The sequence below is a fragment of the Caretta caretta genome, chromosome 3 (genome assembly GCF_965140235.1).
Source record: "Caretta caretta isolate rCarCar2 chromosome 3, rCarCar1.hap1, whole genome shotgun sequence".
NCBI classification, from domain to species: Eukaryota; Metazoa; Chordata; order Testudines; family Cheloniidae; genus Caretta; species Caretta caretta.
In genome coordinates this window covers 18936670-18953657 of record NC_134208.1, presented here as the reverse complement: position 1 = coordinate 18953657, position 16988 = coordinate 18936670, and the positions used below count along the sequence as shown (strand labels likewise).

General features: G+C 43.5%; 1 protein-coding gene across 13 annotated transcripts in view; it reads left to right on the top strand.

Moving 5' to 3' along the window:
- The window catches only part of KLHL29 (kelch like family member 29), a 598483-nt gene that overhangs the window by 540722 nt on the left and 40773 nt on the right, over positions 1-16988 (top strand). For all 13 annotated transcript variants that reach the window (XM_075126386.1, XM_048845630.2, XM_075126385.1 and 10 more), the window contains 3 exons: positions 3694-3892; positions 7775-7957; positions 10205-10385. In XM_075126386.1, the coding sequence (XP_074982487.1) occupies positions 3694-3892; positions 7775-7957; positions 10205-10385 (563 nt within the window). The remainder of the gene's footprint in view (positions 1-3693; positions 3893-7774; positions 7958-10204; positions 10386-16988) is intronic.

Genomic DNA, 16988 nt, shown 5'->3' with positions numbered 1-16988 from the left:
TCTCTCACACACACATACAGCTGTATTTCTGTAGCTGTTTGGGTGGGGAAAGAATAAGAGTGAAATGTGACATTAGCTTTGATATGTGACTTTAGCTTTCATGCTGATGAGAGAGAGCGACATGTTCTAATGATTATTAGCCTTCACAATGAGCCACAAGCTCAGACAGAGAAAGAGAGGGAGAGAAACACAGTTACAGTTTCTCACCAATCTAATTAAGGAAAGGTGGGCGAAAGAGAGAGTGTGCTTTGCTAATTCAGCAGCCGTTGCCTCATTTATTTGAGGAGGCATGGGGGAAGAATGCAGTATCTCTGTGGGTGGAGTCAGAAGAATTGCCTCCTGTTGCTGGAGGGGAGCTCTCCCCTAAATGCCAATTTAAGCTAAAGATGGAGACATCCTGGTGTCTAACCCCAAGTTCTCATTTAATGACATGAGTATTTGCTTGTGTTTTGTCTTACTTGTCAGTATGGCTGCTTCCTGCACAGGGTCTATTGGAGAAGCAGGAGGGGCAGCTTTCTGATGAACCAGGATTCTTGGGAAGATTGTTTGGCCTGCCTTAGCTGTAGACGTATGCATATTCCAATTTCTCCATTACTTAAACTATTATTTAGTTATTCCTTTTAGTTCATTACAGCATGGGATGATCATCCCCATTAGAGACTCACTGGCTAAACTTTGATGTCCCCATCAATATCTTCATTATTCCTGGTGTCCTGATTCTGCATTTCATCTTGGCTCCTCTGTAAGGTTAAACTCCCCCAGACTTCTTAAAAAAGGCACTTCCTGAAATCGGAGCTTTGCCTCCCACTGCCATATGTCGACTGTGCTCCCTCTCCCACAAGTGAGCATCATTTTAATGGCATTAAGATGTCTGCAGCCAAGTCCCTGACATTTGTGACTCTCGGGAAAGGACAGAACTTTTTTTTCCCCTCTACAATACATTTTAGTAGAGGAAAGAGTCACGGAAGAATCTTTTATTTCACTGTATGGAACAGTGGCAGATGGCAGGGCTCAGATTCTTACCTGTGCCCAGCTACTCAACTGATGTTCTGCCAGGCAAAATTTAGGGGCACAACTGAGATCATTGAGTCTCCCTGATCCTGGGACTGCTTCTGTGGGGCCAGCCTAGAGTTTGGTATAGATTAGAGTAGTCCCAAGGCTGCTTCCCACACAAGTGGCTTTGACCCCCCAAGGAGACAGATAGGAATTGCTACAGGGCAACCTGCTAAGACTGTGCCTCCTGCATGCCTCCCCACCTTTGACTTGCCCCCTAGCTGCAGGCTGTAGGACCAGTGGCATAGAACCACTTATAGATGGCTCTGTATTCACTGAGGATGCCTCCCACCCCAGAAGGAGAAAACCTGTTGTTTTCTACTCCCCTTACACCACTTCCTTGATACATGTGGATCAGCGTGACGCTCAGGATTGAACCCAAAGGGTCCTTCCTGGAAATGTTTGGCCTTATGCAGATGAATCTCCAAAATCTCATGTTGTATTAAGGAATTCTCATGAATTAGTGGTTAGAACAAGGTAGTCAGCATTTGCTTCTGGTCATCTTCCTGTCACTCTGACGCTGGGCAAGTCACTCTAATCATTTTTGCTTCGGCTTCCCCATCTGTAAAACCTGCCTGCCTCCTGGCGTACTGTGAGGCTCACACTAATTAATGTGTGCAAAACATTTTGAGCTCTTCAGACAAAAAGGTGCTAAAGATGTTTAAAGTGTTATTATGTTATTTATTATAGTTGCGAAGTTCAGAGGTGTTACTGTTATGCAAACACACACTCATCTCTTCTCAGAAAACTGGACGTTTCAGACTTCCAAGCCCTTCCTGTTACACTGTTAAATGAAGTGATTGGATTTTGTGAAAACCTGTATTCTTCTCCCTGCCAGACTGAACCCATTTCAGTCACATCACATGCTCATTTTAACTTAGTTTATATCATCACGGTGACATGGCTCTAAGGAGGTAGGTTAGTGCAAAATCCTACTGGAAACAGATAATTGCATGTCCTTCCAAATTGATACCTGTGTTTTAAATTTATTGTAGGGAAATGGGAAGTGTTAGAAGATGTTCCTGTGATGATTATGATCACTTATCACCGAGCAGGGTGGAACCAATTGTACACAGTAGAACTTGAGAAATATTTCTAACCAACAACTGCTCACTCATCTTTCCCTTTCTCCATCCCTGTATCTCTACATTCTTCTTCCACTGAAGCTGTGACCTGATTCCCAGACACAAGAGGCACTCACACACTAAGGTGATGAAGATGGTTTAAAACAACTAACCAGACAGATGGATTCCAGCAGGGCTTTGGAGCAGAACGTGGAGCTGGAGCGTGGAGCAGCTCCGGAGCAGTGGAGCTGCAGATTTTTGCCTGGAGCTGGAGCAGAGCTGGAGCACAGCTCCAAAGCCCTGCATTCCAGAAAATAATGAGCACTGCAGTTCAGTGGAAGTTTGGGGTGTTAAGCGCCTCTCAGGATCAACCCCTAAATCTTCAAGAATATTTCCTTGAATCTTGGCCCCAATCCCAATTGGGGCCTTTGGGTGCTCCAATAATATAAATGTTTACTAGTAACAATCATCTTTTCTGCTTTTAATAGTCACCTTTCTTTTACTGTCCTCTTCTAAATATGCAGCCATAGTTAGTTCTTATTGTCCTGATATGTTCCCTATACCCAGCTCCATAAATGCATTCTCCAACTCTTCTATCTCTCACTGTGAAGTATTCTGTGATATGCTGTAAGATAAACAGTGATTTAAAATCAGTTCTCAGTGAATGGACTCTTCATTTATCACTTGCAATTTTCTCTTCTGTGGTTTTGTTTTCCTTTAAGCAATAACCAGTGACAGACAGCTTCATTTCTTCCAATGTCCTTTGCACTACAAGGTTTATTTTATTTGTATAGAAGATGGGGTCTAGTGTGAGTATTTGCGTCGCATCCACAGGAATCTGATTTCTAGGAAAACTTTGAAGAACGTGATTTGTTTCACCAACAAATAAATCTTACTCGTTAAAAGATAGTTAACAAATTGGATGGTGTTTTTCAGTCTCCACCATAGAGGCTATTCAAACGCAAGCTGCTCATCTGCTTTTAGAGTAACAGCCGTGTTAGTCTGTATTCGCAAAAAGAAAAGGAGTACTTGTGGCACCTTAGAGACTAACCAATTTATTTGAGCATGAGCTTTCGTGAGCTACAGCTCACTTCATTTTGTTTCACACAAAATGCTAGAAAAGCCATTTGTTTTCAATGTAGCAACGAGTCTTAAATTTCAAGGTGAATTCAGGAAGCTAGGAAGATTAATGCTTGTCTTCTGTGCATAAGGTGTCATATTGAATATAAGTTCAGAATCTGCTTTTACAACAAAATCTCTGTATAACAAGAATTGTCAGCTTTTGAAGATTGTTTTTGTCTCCATATGGGACCTCCCCCGAAAAAAAAACCTTCAGAGTGGAGCAGCTAAGGGATGTGTTGTCTTTGTGCTACCTGAACAATAATGAAGGTTTGGGGAGTGTATGCAGGATCCATGAAAATCAGGACTGTGTACAGTAACACTCAGGTACTAAGGGCAGCTCAAAGTATAATATATTCCCAAGTTGGGTAATAAGGGGAAGTGTTTGTGATGGGGGAGGAGGAAACGCAGAATGGTTGAAATCAAGCACTAAGGCTGCCATGTGTTCTTTCTCCAGTATGCTGCGGAGTTGCTGGCAGTGGTCCGCCTCCCCTTCATCCATCCCAGTTATCTGCTAAACATTGTTGACAATGAGGAGTTGATAAAGTCTTCAGAGGCCTGCCGGGATCTAGTGAACGAAGCAAAACGTTATCACATGCTCCCACATGCCCGACAAGAGATGCAGACACCAAGAACCCGGCCCAGGCTATCAGCAGGTAAAGCAAAGCTAGCTTCAGAGAGAAAGCTCTGTGATCTGACATTGCCTGCAGTCCAAGACTGAATGGTTCAGACTGTCTGTAGTTTGCATAGGAAGAGAGGAGTAAGTGTCGTTCCTCTTCCTTTCACCGCATTTCAGTAGCACAGGTTTGGGAGCCAGGGAGTCCAGAGTGCTAATCCAAGTTCCGATTCTGTCTCCTTCTGTGTAGGGTGACCAGACATCCCGTTTTGGCTGAGACAGTCCCTTTTTTAAGCCCTGTCCCGGCCGTCCTGACTTTGTTGGCAAAAGAGGGCATTTGTCCAATTTGCTCTTGCCAAACGGATCAAGCTGGCAAGAGCAAACAGGACAAATGCCCGCTTTTGTCAAAAAAGTGGGGTGCAGAGGACCGTGGGCGGGGGGCGAGTGGCAATGCCAGCCCTGTGCAGGGGAGGGGGGGCAGGGCTTCTGCTGGGGACAGGCAGGGCTCGGGCGAACAACGACGCCAATTCCAGCCTCATGCAGCGGGGAAGGCAGGGCTCAGGCAAGCCGCGATCTGCCAGCCCCAGCCTTCGGGAACTATGATCACCCTATCTAGTATGTGCATCATTGCTTGCCTGAGCCCTGCCTTCCCCTGCACAAGAGGGGGACTCAGGCAAGCAGCTCGGGCCAGCCCTGCAGGCAGGGGGCTAGCAGGGAGGTGTAGGTCTCAGACCAGCCACTCGCAGTGTCCCATTTTCTCTTTGAGAAATATGATCACCCTTCTTCTGTGGCATTTAGGCAAGTCACTTAAGGTCCAAAAAGCTTCCCCTCTTTTGGATTACTCTATTTTTGGGAAGCCCAGCTTTGTAGACACCTGCATCGAAATGATCAAAGTAGGGTGCCTAAAGCTAAGCACCTGAATCCATATTTAGGCACCTAAATGCGTGGTCTGATTTTCAGGAATGATTAACTTCAGTGGCAGCTCTGGGTGCTCAGCACCGAGTGAAAATAGGACTCTAAGTATTTAAAGTTGGGCACCCACAACTGGACAACACTTCTAAAAATGTGGTCCTTGTCTTCTCTGCCTCAGCTTCTCCAGGACAACAATATTTTCTTACCTTCCTCTCAGGGTATTGTGAGGATCAGTTGATTAATTATTGTAAAGCAGTTTTCACTTTCACAGAATTATGTAGATGTATTCTTATTTCAATACCACAAGTCTTAAAATATCAGATCAGGCTGTTTGTTGCATTCAAATTAAAAGGATCACACAAGATATATTATGTTTAAAACATACACACACACACACACACACAATTTATGGAGAAAGTGTTGTTTCAAGAAGCTTTCCACTTGGGGCATACATGTGGTGTTTGTCTAGCAAAAATAAAGAAGAAGCAAGTCTCCAGTGTAATAAATCAGTCTGTACCAAGGTAGTGTTAGAAAATGTCTAAATACTTGTTACTCTGAACGTTAGTACAAATAGTATGTATCAGACAACTGCAACAAATAAGAATCAGATGTGGAAGAAATACGTGAAACTTTCCTATGTGTTATGCTTGGTGCTTCTTCCGAGCCAGTACCATGACGAGGCTAAGCAGATTTCTTGATGTACATGGCTATTGAAGCTAGTATTGTATATGTACTGTATATCAAGCCTCATCATTTGCAGCTTGTGGAGACTGCCCAATCAAAGCACTTTTCAGAAGGAGGAAACATAGACGACTTTCAATAACAATCCACACTAAAAAGTCGTTCGCTGAAGATGGCTAATGGTCTGATGTTTGAAGATTTTTGAAAAGTGCTTATTTTATCTTTGTATATAAAATTATAGATGTAATGCAAACCTTTTACAGAAGCTTGTTGATGTGGGGAAAGTAATTCTTTTGGGATAAGGGAGAATGATTATATTTTTTAGTTCAGAGTCTAATTATATAGAACCATGTTATTTTGCATATTGTCTACTTTTATGGATACACAAAGGATCTCCAAACACCCTTTGTGGGTCTGCTGCAGTGTGTGAGATGCCCTCTCAAGGTCATTTATTATCATCACATCACATTAGCACATCAGATTACATTTTCTGGTATGTACTAAAAATAATGATCTCTCGTTACTGAGAAATATTTGTTTAAAACTGTGTAGTATTTTAGGTTTTTAGCTTAATAAGGGGTTGTCTGCATTACCCGCTGGATCGATGGGCAGTGATCGATCCATCAGGGGTCGATTTATCGTGTCTAGTCTAGATGTGATAAATCGACCACCGAGCACTCTCCTGTCGATTCCGGTACTCCACTGGAGTGAGAGGCACAGGTGGAGTCAGCAGGGGAGTGTCAACCTTCAACTTACCGCAGTGAAGACACCACGGTAAGTAGATCTAAGTACGGTGACTTCAGCTACATTAGTCACGTAGCTGAAGTTGTGTAACTTAGATCGATCACACACACCCTTCCTCCTCCCCCCCGCCCCCCCCCCCCAGTGTAGACCAGGCCTAAGAGAGTATACTTTTTTTAAGAACACTTAAATATAAAAAATAAAAAATCCAGATGACGGAGGACAACAATCCAATATTCTGAGTGAATAGTACTTTGCAACAGGCCATGCTGTTTCTGCTATTACATTGAGCACTAAATCCAAAATATCTCAAGCACTTGACAGTGAGTGTTTCAGGCCAGCGGGTGTCAAGCAGTTAAAATGTGATGTACCATAGGAATCTGGGATACGGGCGGATCCTGAGTCTTGTTCAGATTTACCTCAGTCCAGGCACTAAGTAAACTGTGCGTTAAAACCTCAGTATATGGGTCCTACTAACTATGGTGGTGTGTCACCCATTCACACTAGCAGGGAATTTGGCTCACTATACACCTAAGATTAAAGGTTTTGGAAATCTCCAGCTGTGCATGTAAATCTAAATCAAGAAGCTCTTTAAGGAATGGACTGCCTCTTCACTATGTGTTCGTACAGCACCTAGCAAAATGGAGCACTGATCCAGGACTGAGGCTCCTGGGCACAACCATATTGCACATATAACAATAATAATTAACAATAATGAGGTCTAAAACGGCGAAGTTTGTTTGGGATAAGTGTAACCCACACACTTCCTGGGTGTGGTGTTCTGTCCCACCTAGGGGCACCAAGACCACTTAGAACAAGAGATTATGAGTCTGCTCTACAGCCTTAGCTAAGAGCCAGTTGGCTTTTAGCTCATGTGGTAAAGGCTCATGCACTAAGCTCCAAACGTCCCAGGTTTGATCCTGCCCACTGAGGGCCAGGGTCTGTCAGTGTTACATAAGCACACAAGAGTATTTTGAAAAAGGGCCTCTTTGAAGGAGTGGATGGGAAACAAACTTAAATGTTGAAGAAATGCAGCCAAGAGGGATAAAGCCTAAAAGTTTTCAATACATCAGTCTATGGCGTGAGCTTACATTAATCAAGGAGAAAGCCAGGTGGCAGTTTACATGCTTAAGAGCAAATCCTGATCTCATTGAAGTCATTGTCCATCTTTTCATATAGAGGCCTTTATATTATCTTTCCCTATTATGTGGGGGTGGGGTTGTATCCAAATACAATGACTGGTACCAACCCTCCTTATTAAATCCTACTATGTTGAAATTGTATCTCCTCACTCACCATTATTACCATGTCCTCTTCACCTTCTCCCTACCCCACTCCTGTTCTATCATACAGCCTACAAAATTTTTCATAGGTGAGCCTTTAATAAGCGGCAACAATATTGAAGAAACCAAATTATAAGTGATAGGCTAGCTGCAGACTATTGGAGACCAAAAAAAGACTTGTTTTTCTAAGTGTATTTTTAATGGGGATAGAGAAATGGATTGACTGCAAAGTGCTTTTAGATAGGTTACCTCCCCAGTGAGAGACGACTCTTTCTTAGAATGTATTTTGGTTAATTGTATCCTAGGTGTGGCCGAGGTAATAGTCTTAGTGGGAGGTCGTCAGATGATTGGCATGAACCAACGAGCTTTAACGGCAGTCACTTGCTTAAATCCTCAAAACAATAAATGGTACCCATTGGCCAGCCTGCCTTTCTATGATCGGGAGTTTTTCAGCGTAGTCAGCGCTGGAGACAACATCTATCTTTCAGGTAAGCAGCATACACATTGGGAGCAGAAAAGCACTGGGTCCTCCCAAACTGTACTGTACAGTATAAGCAGGGAGGAACAGTTGCCAGTTTTATTCAACCACCCCTGGGGGAAAGGGAAAAACAAACAAATATGCTTTTATCACTCTCCATTTCACTTCAGCTCCAATTTCGTCCCAGAGCAGGCAACAGCACATTTTGCAGTTATATAGAGAATAGGTTCAACAACCATCAAACCTGTGAAAGAGGTTTCCAGGCTGTAGTAACATAGTTTAAAAAAGTGGCTGAAGTTGGGTCTAAATGGTGGGTTGCTGCATTCAAGATTGACTGAGCTGCTGAATATGTGACCTACACTTAAAATGTTTGTTTACAAGAGTGTTGTTGAAATCTCTCTTTTGATAGTAGACTGTAGCCCTATAATCTTGTTAGGTTCAGTGCTCCTGAAGCCACACTCCTGAAAAGGGTTTATCTAAAAGAGTTGCCGACTACAATTTGTGCTTGAAGTATAAAAGGTGTCTGTTTGTATTAAATCATATAGTACATTTCCTTGGATTGGGGAAAAAAGCAATCTCCAGTAGGTAGTTGTAAGGATCCCCCTAGTGGTCCCTGAGTGTAAGTTTGATTATGTCTGAGAATAGAAAGGTTTCAGAGTAGCAGCCATGTTAGTCTGTATCCGCAAAAAGAAAAGGAGGACTTGTGGCACCTTAGACTAACAAATTTATTTGAGCATAAGCTTTCGTGAGCTACAGCTCACTTCATCGGATGCATCCACTGAATGCATCTGATGAAGTGAGCTGTAGCTCACGAAAGCTTATGGTCAAATCAATTGATTAGTCTCTAAGGTGCCACAAGTATTCCTTTTTTTTTCTTTTTCTTTTTTTTTGAGAATAGAAAGAATCTCAGGCAAGGAGTGGTTTGCCTGGTTTTGAATTCCCCCATCACTTCTCCTTATGCTGACTAGAGAGATGTTAGAAACCCCAGGAGCTGAATAAAAATTATTGCTACCAATTGAGACAAATCTCTTTGTTTTCCTACCAGTGTTTAGTTCCCCAGTGGAGGTCTTTGTGCAGTCCTGGCCATTTTGTTAACCTAGTTTCTATTAGGAATCCTATTAGGAATCCACATTGCAGAATGTGTAATAACTAGAGTTGTGCAAAAGGTTAATAATGAAACCCAACCCCCCAAAGTTTATTAGATCCCTTTCTTGTGAACCTGGGCCAGTTTATGGTACGGGGTGGAAACTATGTAAAAGTCAGGAGCCTCACATGGTTTCAGTGCAAAACTTGCTGAGTACCACTGGGTTTTTGCTTTGCTCAGATGTGAAAAAAAAGCAAATATAAAAGTAAAATAAAATAAAAACACCTGAAACTGCTGTGTTCCACAGTGGATAACACAGGAGGTTTAGTGAAATATCCTTTGGTAAAGCATTACTGAGGAAGAAGCCTGGTTTTGTCATTAAGGCATAGAACTGAGACTCTGGGTTCAGTTCCAGGCTCAATCACTGACTCCTGGTGTGGTCTTAGATAAATCACTTTGCCTTTCCGTACCTCAGTTTCCTATTCTGTAAAACAAGAATAATAATACTTACCCACTTTATGGGGTGTTGGGAAGTGAAACGCTTTGAGACCTTCAGTTAGAAAGAGCTACAGAAATATCCAGTATTATTAGTGTACTGCTTGATCATTTTAAACTCTTTGGCAGTGCTTATAACACTGGCTCTGCACTGTAATAGAAAAGCCAACTAATCATGGAAGTGATGCGTGAAAATTAGGAGTTAAACCTTAAAATCCCCTAATTCTACTTTATATGTGTACAAAACATGTTGTTTCTATTCTTTGTCACATAAAAACTGAATTAAGCATTCTGGATTTCAGAGTGGACAGTGAATAGCAAGCCAGTCAGTCTCTGCCACATGACACCTTCTTGCAAGTGTGTGGTAATTGGAAGATTGGAGGTTATTTATGGATGTTGGATGTGTATATTCCTTTACGCACATGTCCTTCTTAGTCTGACATCTTGATATCCTCATGTCATCTTAAAAAAACAAACCTTTGAAACGCACGAATAAATGACACCGATCTGCTTCATAGAAACAGATGCTCCCTATTGAGGGTGATTTATTTTAATTACTCAACTGTCATTAGAAGAGCTTTTACTTGGTAACTGGCTTTGATTGCAACATACAGTGGACTACCTGCATCCAAGTTCTCACTTAATTCTCTCCTTTTCTCACCCATGTCTTGTTGGCAGGTGGCATGGAGTCTGGTGTCACACTCTCTGATGTCTGGTGTTACATGTCCTTACTTGATAACTGGAATCTCGTATCCCGAATGACAGTCCCAAGGTGTCGGCACAACAGCCTGGTGTACGATGGGAAAATTTATACCATTGGAGGCGTTGGTGTGGCAGGCAATGTTGATCATGTGGAAAGGTAAGGTTCTCCTCCTAAAGAAATTATTTGACATGTGATCTAAAAGCGCACTGTTGACTCAAATTAGCTCAAAAATTTTGATTTGGTCAAAACAAGATTTTACAGAAGATAACAAAAATAGAAAAAAACTTTTTTTAAAAGTTCCAGTGGAAAAAATTGTATTAAAACAAATACATAATAGTTTGTGGTATGGGAACTGGAGCTGAGACATAACAAATTAATCTCATATAGGCATCTATTACATGGGGGAAATTTTCAATCCGTATTGAGATGTGCTGAATAGAGCATGGTCGGAACCAGATTTTTCATTTAACTTTTGAATGCTTGACTTTGTAAACTTAATGCTCTTTTAACATAGTTTCCTTTATGTAATTATATATAATAATGTATAAATATTGCATCTAAAAAACTGCATTAAAAGAAAATTATAAGGTTGCAAAGTCAAGCATGCAAACATTAGGAAATCCTAGCATTACGGGTGCCTGTGCAATTTTTATTTGTCCTCCTTTTGTATATGCATTATGATTAGAGCTATGCGAATAACTGTTTTTTCAGTATACTGGCAGGTCCGAAAAAAGCCTGCCACAATTTTTTAACATGGGCAAAACGGAGTATTTCTCTCTCGCTGCATTCTCAGAAAAGACTGAACCATTTTGGCTAGAATTTTCCACACTCAAAAAATCAGCATGAGGCAGACACCCAGCATAGAAAAATTCAGCCCAAATGGTTAATGTCCGGTAAAGTTGAAGCTGAAGAAAGGTCTTAGTATGGAAAGTGTCAGGCAACCTTAATAGTAGGTGGGGCTATAAGCAGCCCCACCTATAATGTAATAAGAAATGCCTCTGCAACCTTAAGCCTACCTCTCTGTGCTATAGGATCATGCTGTAATTGCATGATCAACTACTGTGACACTTCGCATGTCTGCGAGTCACCCTTTCCGTGCAGTGTTTGCAATCCCATCATTGCAGAGATGAAATGAACAAAAATAAAACTGACTTTGTTGATTCTCTCAGTGAATGACAGAACACAGGAAGTAAACAAGCAGCATAAATAGTGAAGAGTAAATGGATTTTGCTAGCATTGTGCATGCTGTATACTCCAAGCTGATGATGAGTGGGCCCAGGGGGACTAGAACTGTTTCATGGGTTTGCAAAATTTCTTCAAATTCCCAAACCTCTTCTCCTGTAATTTAAAGTCATGCTTTTTTCACAAGGGAAGTGTAGGGGTTTGTTTCTTTTTTAAATCCTCTTTTAGATAAAGAGGAATGACACTGATGCAAGCAGGTGTCCTGTGTGCACTAATAGCCTGTATTTAGTTTTGATTAGAGTATGTCCTTTTGCCCAGTCTGTTTCTTTCTCCGCTCTGATTCTCATGTTCTCTCTTAAGCAGACCATCAACAAAAAAAGGAACAGTTTGTATTTCCAAAACCAGGGACTGTGTAGGCTGAGAATTAGGCAAAGCCGGTCCTTCCTAATATTAATAGTATTACTAATAATTAGTCCTGCCACAAGTGTTGGGGACTGGACTAGATGACCTCTCGAGGTCCCTTCCAGTTCTACAATTCTATGATTCCCCAGACCCTCTGTCCCTCAAGATCAGCCCCCAGAATAAGTCTTATGACTCTTGGGATTGTTATGACACGTCTCATCATATTTGGTATTTTTCTTAAATCCCCAGCTCCCAGACTCATACGATTGCATTAGAAACTGAGCTTACATTTTAAAGGTGAGGAGCACATGTCATAGCTCCACTGAATTTCTAGCCCTTTTGGAGAAAAGCTTGAAAACATGCACCCTTATGGCCCAGAAGCCAGAAGGCTAATAAGAGAACCCCTAATGTATTTTTTTATCTCATGATTTTAAGGCAGTTCTCATGATTTGGAACTCTTGGGGTTGGCAGCACTGTAAGAATGACCTTAACCTGACACCACGTGGTGCCTGCACATTGTGGTCTCACAGGGACACACACGTTTTGATGAAAGGTTTTGTGGCTCAGGTCCCAACAACCCTTAAACTGAGCATGCTAGAATATTTACAGTTTAAAAAAGGAAGGCTAGTGTAGGCCTGTTATGCATGTTTATCCAGTAGAATAGCAGGGTTTCTCCATATTAGGGGGGGGTAGCTCAGTGGGTTGAGCATTGGCCTGCTTAAACCCAGCGTTGTGAGTTCAGTCCTTGAGGGGGCCATTTAGGGATCTGGGGCAAAAATTGGGGATTGGTCCTGCTTTGAGTAGGGGGTTGAACTAGATGACCTCCTAAGGTCCCTTCCAACCCTGATATTCTATGATATCATTTCCGTGCATTCTGCCTCTGCAGGGGTAGGTAAGCCCTTGTGATGGGGATTTGTTAAATTTGCAATTATAATTAATGTGCAATTATTGATAAAAGTGACTTATGAGAAGCAACAGTAGAACAGAGTGCATGCCCAGATTGTGTGTCCCTTTTGGGTTATGCTGGGAGATCAGAAGTTTTTAAAAATTAAAGTGAAGGAGAGGGATTAAGAAGTGTGTTAGTTTCATTACTTAAATCATTTGTGTGCGTGTGTGTTATGCATTTGGTTTTGGAATTGACATTCTGGACTTTTAACAGTAGAAAAGTGAGGAGAGAAAAAGTTCACCTTAAAAACTGCAATCCACAGACTGACATTATTCAAACTGAAACATCTCCCAATTGCCCCAACATCCTAATTTTAGCAGGTACTCAGAAAATTGAAGGCAGATGGAATAATTGTTCCAAGTCTTATGAGCAATGAGGCATTTTGAATTTGGGTCATCTCTTTCAGGAGAATCATTAATGTTCAGAATAATGTTAATTTAATTGCTCAATTTTCTGATGTCACATGCACAATTAAAACCCAACTCGGAACTTCCCAGTTCCTTCCTTGTGTGTGGGTGGGTGTGGTTATGACCTGCACTAAGGAGAGATTACATTTTCCACTATAGTGTGGATTGGACATTGCTCTTTGAATGTGTCAAGTTTGCTTTGGATGGGGCACAGAAATATAGTCTCAGGAGACCATCTATGCCTTTAGATCATTTATTACCCAGACTAGATAGTATTACATACAAAACACTGCATTATAAGAATGTTGAAGTTGCAAAGTCAAGTACTCAAAAGTTAGGAATTCCAGATTGTCTGTGCAGTTTTTAGTCAGCCTCTTTGTGAGTATACATTATAGTACTGTTGTGAACTGGGTGAAACCATGTTACTGGTTGAGTTAAAAACACCTTGTTCAAGATGATGCCTCCATTTAAGACAGTTAAGAGGCCACATCTAAAACAAAGCCTAATAGAGTCTGCCCGGAAAATAGCACCGTGGAGGCAGAGGCTGGATATTATGACCAGGGGTGTGGGGGTGAGTGAGAGTCTGAGAAAAACACTCACACAGAGAAAAGGTGGGAACAGACAAGACTGCAAGAGGAAAATTAAGCAAGAAAGCCAAGCAGTAAGTAAACAGTGCCTGCAAGTGACCCTGGAAAAACTAGAGAGAAAGCTTTTGGATCTGGTATGTATTGGGTAAAGGGATTTGGGGGCCTGTAAACTAAGAAACTGCTCTTGGTTCCCTCCAGGGCTGGCTGTAGGTTTTTTGCCGCCCCAAGCAAAACATTTGCCACCCCAAGCTCCGAGAGCGCAACTGCTCAAGCAAAAAAAATAAAATAAAAAGGATGGCCGGAATGCCGCCCCTGGGATTGTGCCGACCCACGCACGTGCTTGCTTTGCTGGTGCCTAGAACCGGTCCTGTTCCCTCAGCATTCTGAGACAGGGCTTTGTACATTCTTGGTAAACAAACAAAACTGCATCAAAGAGGTAACTGACTATCGCCAATTTCTGCTTCCAACCTGAACATCCCCAGACTCCCAAACTTTGCCTAGCCGCTCGGATTTAAAAGGGGCAACAATACAGCCTTTAATTACATGAGCAAATACTATTTTTTTTCCACAGGTGATCATAACTTCGTCAAATTTGGGCAGATTTTCATGAGAATGGCAAAAGACACCTCCCAGACACCCAGGTGACCCCCGCCCCTGCCAAATTTCAAGTCCCTACTCCAAAGCAAGGCGGCAGTAGAGAAGTTCAGTAAAATGGTTCTAAGAATTTTTTAACATGAACATAACATCTTAGTTTCCTTAATATCACTCTGAGAAATGGCTGAATTGTTTTACTGAAATTTTCAGAAAATTCCAGTCTAAGGCAAACATCCAGCATGGAAAATCTCATCTCAAATGATTAAAGTTTGGTTAAATTATAATCAACTGATTTCAGGGTCTTATGGAAAGTGTCCTGCACCCTTAAGTACAGGTGCTGCTACCTGCACTGTGTATAATTCATGTATGGGGATTGCATATGGATGGTCATTTGCTAAATGTCTTTTGTGCTATCCAGAAAGCACTAATGCAGTTAGGAGCAATTTTCTTTGGACTCCATAGGGTGAGTTATGGAATCATCCCTTCCCTGCTCCTTTGTCTGTACTTTATTTAAACTGTAATCTCTATGGGGTCTTGGCCGTTGGGTGAAATCCTGGCACCACTGAAGTAAATGGGAGCTTTGTTATTGACTTCAGTGGGTTCAAGATTTCATCCTTTGTTTTCTAATATGTCTTCAAAGAGCCAAGCAGGTGCCACTATGATGGGCAACCTTCTTAAAACCTGAATAGATATATAAATAAACAGCATGTGTAATGTATTATTTATTAATTTATTGAAATAATTTGTACATACCAGCTGAGCTGAATCATAAACTCACTCTGTGAAATGGATGTTTTACGCACATAGACTCGTCTTCTGTGGGATTGGATTGTTGAGCTGTGTTTTTGGACGAAGGGCTTTAAGGAAATAGCAATGACACTACAGTTCTCAGTCGAGCCCCTCTGGCAATTTTGACTGTAACAGGAAATAAGTCCCTAGATGTTTAGTTGAGAGATTTTCCCACCAACCTGTCTGCTTCTGTTATCCCTGAGGAAATTCTGTGCCAAAATATTAAAGATTATGTGCACAATATTTTAAAATTCTGCAGATTTTATTTGTCAATAAATAAATGGGGCTCCTGCATGGCAGTGGGTAGCACAGACCACTGGCTGCATTGAGGTGGGAGAGCACCCTGAAGCCCCAACCTCCCCCAGTACAGGGACTCGGCAGTGAGGCTGCACCTGACCTTGACACAGCACAAGGGCCGTGCCCCTCTGCACCAGGTGTAGACAGGCAGGCCCAGCCCACCAGGATCCAAGTGTGGAGGGGCTTAGTGCGGGGGGATCCAGGTGTGGGGTGAGAGGTTTCTGTGTAGGGCAATCTGAGTCCGGGAAGCCCAGTGGGCAGAGGTGAAAGTAAGCTGGTACGCCCCGATACAGCGTACTGGCAAGAGCCGGTGCACCGTACTGGGGCAGCCCAGATTCCCCAGGGGCCAATTTAAAGAGCCTGGGGCTCCCAGCAGTGGCTGGAGTCCCAGGCCCTTTAAATTGCCTCCAGAGCCACGCTGCTGGAGCCCTGGGGTAGCAGCTGCGGGGCTCCAGCGGCTATTTAAAGGGCCTGGGGCTCCCCTGCTTCTATCTCCCCGGCCCTTTAAATAGCCACCGGAGCCCCGCTGCCGCTACTCCAGGGCTCCGGGGGGCTATTTAAAGGACTGGGGTGGTAGAAGCAGGGGAGCCGCAGGCCCCTTAAATAGTCCCCAGAGCCCTAGGGTAGCGGGGGCTCCAGGAGCTATTTAAAGGGCCGGGGCTCCAGCTGCCTCTGCCACCCCGGTCCTTTAAATAGCCGCGGAGCCTCGCCACTTCCCCAGGGCTCCAGCGGCTAATTACAGGACCTGGGCAGTAGAAGCAGTGGAACCCTGGTCCCTTTAAATAGCCCCAGGAGCCCTGGGCTGCTGCTGCTACCCCAGTGGGGAGGGAAGGCAGAGAAGGGGGTGCACTTACCTTACAGGGTGGGCTGGGGCTCGCTCTGACCCCCTCAGCCCTGCCCCTTCCGGGGGCCAGAGCTGGCCCCAGCATACCAGTAAGTCAGTCGACTTATTTTCACCCCTGCCAGTAGGAGATCTGGATGCACAGGAGCTCGTTGTGGGGTTTCGGGTGCAGAGGCAATGGGACACTGCAGGGGATCCAGGTGAAGGTGGTTGGGGCTCAGCGAGGGCGGGGCCTGGGTGTGGGCAGGGACTTGTTGGGGGGGATCTAGATGTAGGGGGATAGGGCTTCTTAGGGTGAGCTTTCAATGGGCCTGCTTATCGGGGGAGCCCCAGCTTCTGCCAAGGGGACACCGCGTGCCGGACTCCCGCTTCCCCGTGATTTCCCTGTCCCCTGTTCTTCTCCATCCCCCTCCCCTCAATCCCACATTCCCTTCCCCCTGCCCTATTCCACCCCCCCCCTTCCTTCCCCACTGCCTCTTTCCTTCAGGTGGGCAGCTCTGCACTTGCAGAAATGAGGGGGGTCAGTGGCACATAACCCTGTTTGCCCCCCCATGCCTCACCACTGTTGGGGGGGGTAGTCGCCCCCAAAAAACTGCATCCATGGTCATCCCCACACACACACATACGTGGCTTTCCTGCCATTTTCTCCAAGGAAGTACAGGAATTCTGCGGGGCGGGAATGAGCATTTTCTGCCGGTGCACGGTCCCGCAGAA